Raw genomic sequence first — 2120 nt, forward strand, 5'->3', positions numbered from 1 at the left:
CCATCAGGTCAACCAACCCAGAAAAAAAAGACCCCCCCGCAAACCACTACAATTTTAGGATGCACCTGGTAGCATGACATTTATTAGGAATAAAGACTTCTGAGTTCTGGTGCATTTGTGCGTGCGGGGTTCATTATGTTACTGCTATGTGGTATCTAGTTTCTACCAATATGTTCTTCTTTGTCACTTCCAGAGGAAAATACACCTAGACCAGTTATGTGTTTCTCTGTGAGTCTTTCCTGTCCCCCAAACCCAGCAGGTCGAGGAAGATGGCCGCCTGTTCTGGTTCTGATGGAGGTTTCTTCCTGTTAAGGGAGGAGATTTTCCTTTGTTGCCATTCAGGATGGGAGACCATGATGAAGTGAAGATTCAGTGCAGTCTGCTGGCTTCCTTAGATTGATAGTTTTTGGACAGTGCCTGAGACGACACTTGTTGTGACTTGAACTTTAGAAATAAACTGAATTCAAATGAATTGTATATTGCCCTGAGACAACTTTAGTTGTGAACTGGTGCTATATACATTCAGGGAGATTCAGCTTGTTTTCAACCTCTTAATTTTTCTCAAATTATTAATTTAAAAAAGCAACAGAGGAACTATATCAACCGTCCATACATAGTGAAATGTACAATAAACAAACATTTTTTTAAGATATGAAATGTTTTTTTATGTATTCAAAACATGACATGAATAGGGAGGTGAGTGAGAAGTGGACCTGACCTCCTGAGCTGCAGGTACTCTGTCTTGTTTGTGCTGCAGAAGTGTTGGAGCTCTTTGAGCGTTGTGGGCAGTGGCAACCTGGACAAAGCCTGCAGCTTGGAGATGAAGGAGGGCAGCCGCTGCAGCACAGATAGGAACTCCTGAAGGAACGTGTGCATCTCCTGCAGATTGCCATACAGAGCAAAAGTCACTTTAAAAGGTTTAAACACCAAAATTAATCTGTAAATTTTCAGACTTACTGTACTCTTTTTTTCCCCAAACATGGTTTCTGATCAGATTTTTGATACAAATAAACATTAATAGATATATTATCATCCTCTGTATGTACAACCCCAATTCCAAAAAGTCAAAAACAGTCTTAATCCTAACCCAGAGACAATTTACACTTTTCCAAACTGGATGCCATGGCCTCAGATATGGAGGTGTTGATCCTCCACCTGCTGTTTCAGGTCATATTGAAAGAAGCTTATCACCCATTTTAAAGAGGGAAACCATCAATCCAGTGTGCAAATCCAGTAGCACTACCCCTGATGTCCAGGTGATGCTGCAAAGTTGTGTCAGCTAAGACATCCCAGCAACATCCAGAGCCTTGAGGAACTCGAACCAAAACCTGTCAACCATGTAGCCCTACCACTGTGCAGCTTTTCAACCACCTCTGTGACAATTTTACTCAACCCCAGACTGCAGCCAGGTTCAGATCAGAGAAGTCAATTGATGACTGGGAATCTACAGCATAGTACTAAATTAAGTACTGAATTCATTGTAACAGCGATGTTTTGTAGTAGATGAGTCTGTATGCATAAATGGCCTTCCTACAGTCCAGACCTCTCACCAAAAGAAAACATTTAACAAACCATTAAGCCAAAAAAATAAYGCAAAGACTCAGGGCTGTTGAAAAACTAGAATCCGACATCAGATAATAGGAATATGTTCCTCTACAGAAAAATCCAGCAGATAGTCTTCCTAAGCATTTATAGATTGTGAAAATAAAAAGGGGATGCTGTAAACATGGCCTTTTCTCAACTTTTTTTAAAAATGTGTTGACGTCCCTGAATTCAAAATTACCATATTTTACTATAAAATTGTTATTTTTTTATTTAAACATTGGATCTGCTACTTTGTAAAGAAAATATGTGTTTATGATATCTGCAAGATTTTTTTTGAGTGTTATTTAACCCATTTTTTTTATATCTGCAAACAATGCACCCTGTTTTTGACTCTACACGGCTGTGGCGGAGTGGTTAGGGGAGTCGTCCTGGAACCAGAAGGTCGCTGGTTTGATCCCCCGTCCAGCCGTCKCAGTCGTTGTGTCCTTGGGCAAGACACTTCACCCAMCTTGCCTACTGATGGTGGTCAGAGGGTCCGGTGGCGCCGATGCATGGCAGCCCCACCTCTGTCAGTG

General features: G+C 41.0%; 1 protein-coding gene across 1 annotated transcript in view; it reads right to left on the bottom strand.

Moving 5' to 3' along the window:
* The window catches only part of LOC106530966 (uncharacterized), a gene marked incomplete in the record, with an annotated part of 73050 nt that overhangs the window by 49248 nt on the left and 21682 nt on the right, over positions 1-2120 (bottom strand). The window contains 1 exon segment of the mRNA XM_014026703.1: positions 719-879. Coding sequence (XP_013882157.1) covers positions 719-879 — 161 coding nt within the window.

The sequence above is a fragment of the Austrofundulus limnaeus genome, unplaced genomic scaffold, assembly GCF_001266775.1.
Source record: "Austrofundulus limnaeus strain Quisiro unplaced genomic scaffold, Austrofundulus_limnaeus-1.0 Scaffold583, whole genome shotgun sequence".
NCBI classification, from domain to species: Eukaryota; Metazoa; Chordata; class Actinopteri; order Cyprinodontiformes; family Rivulidae; genus Austrofundulus; species Austrofundulus limnaeus.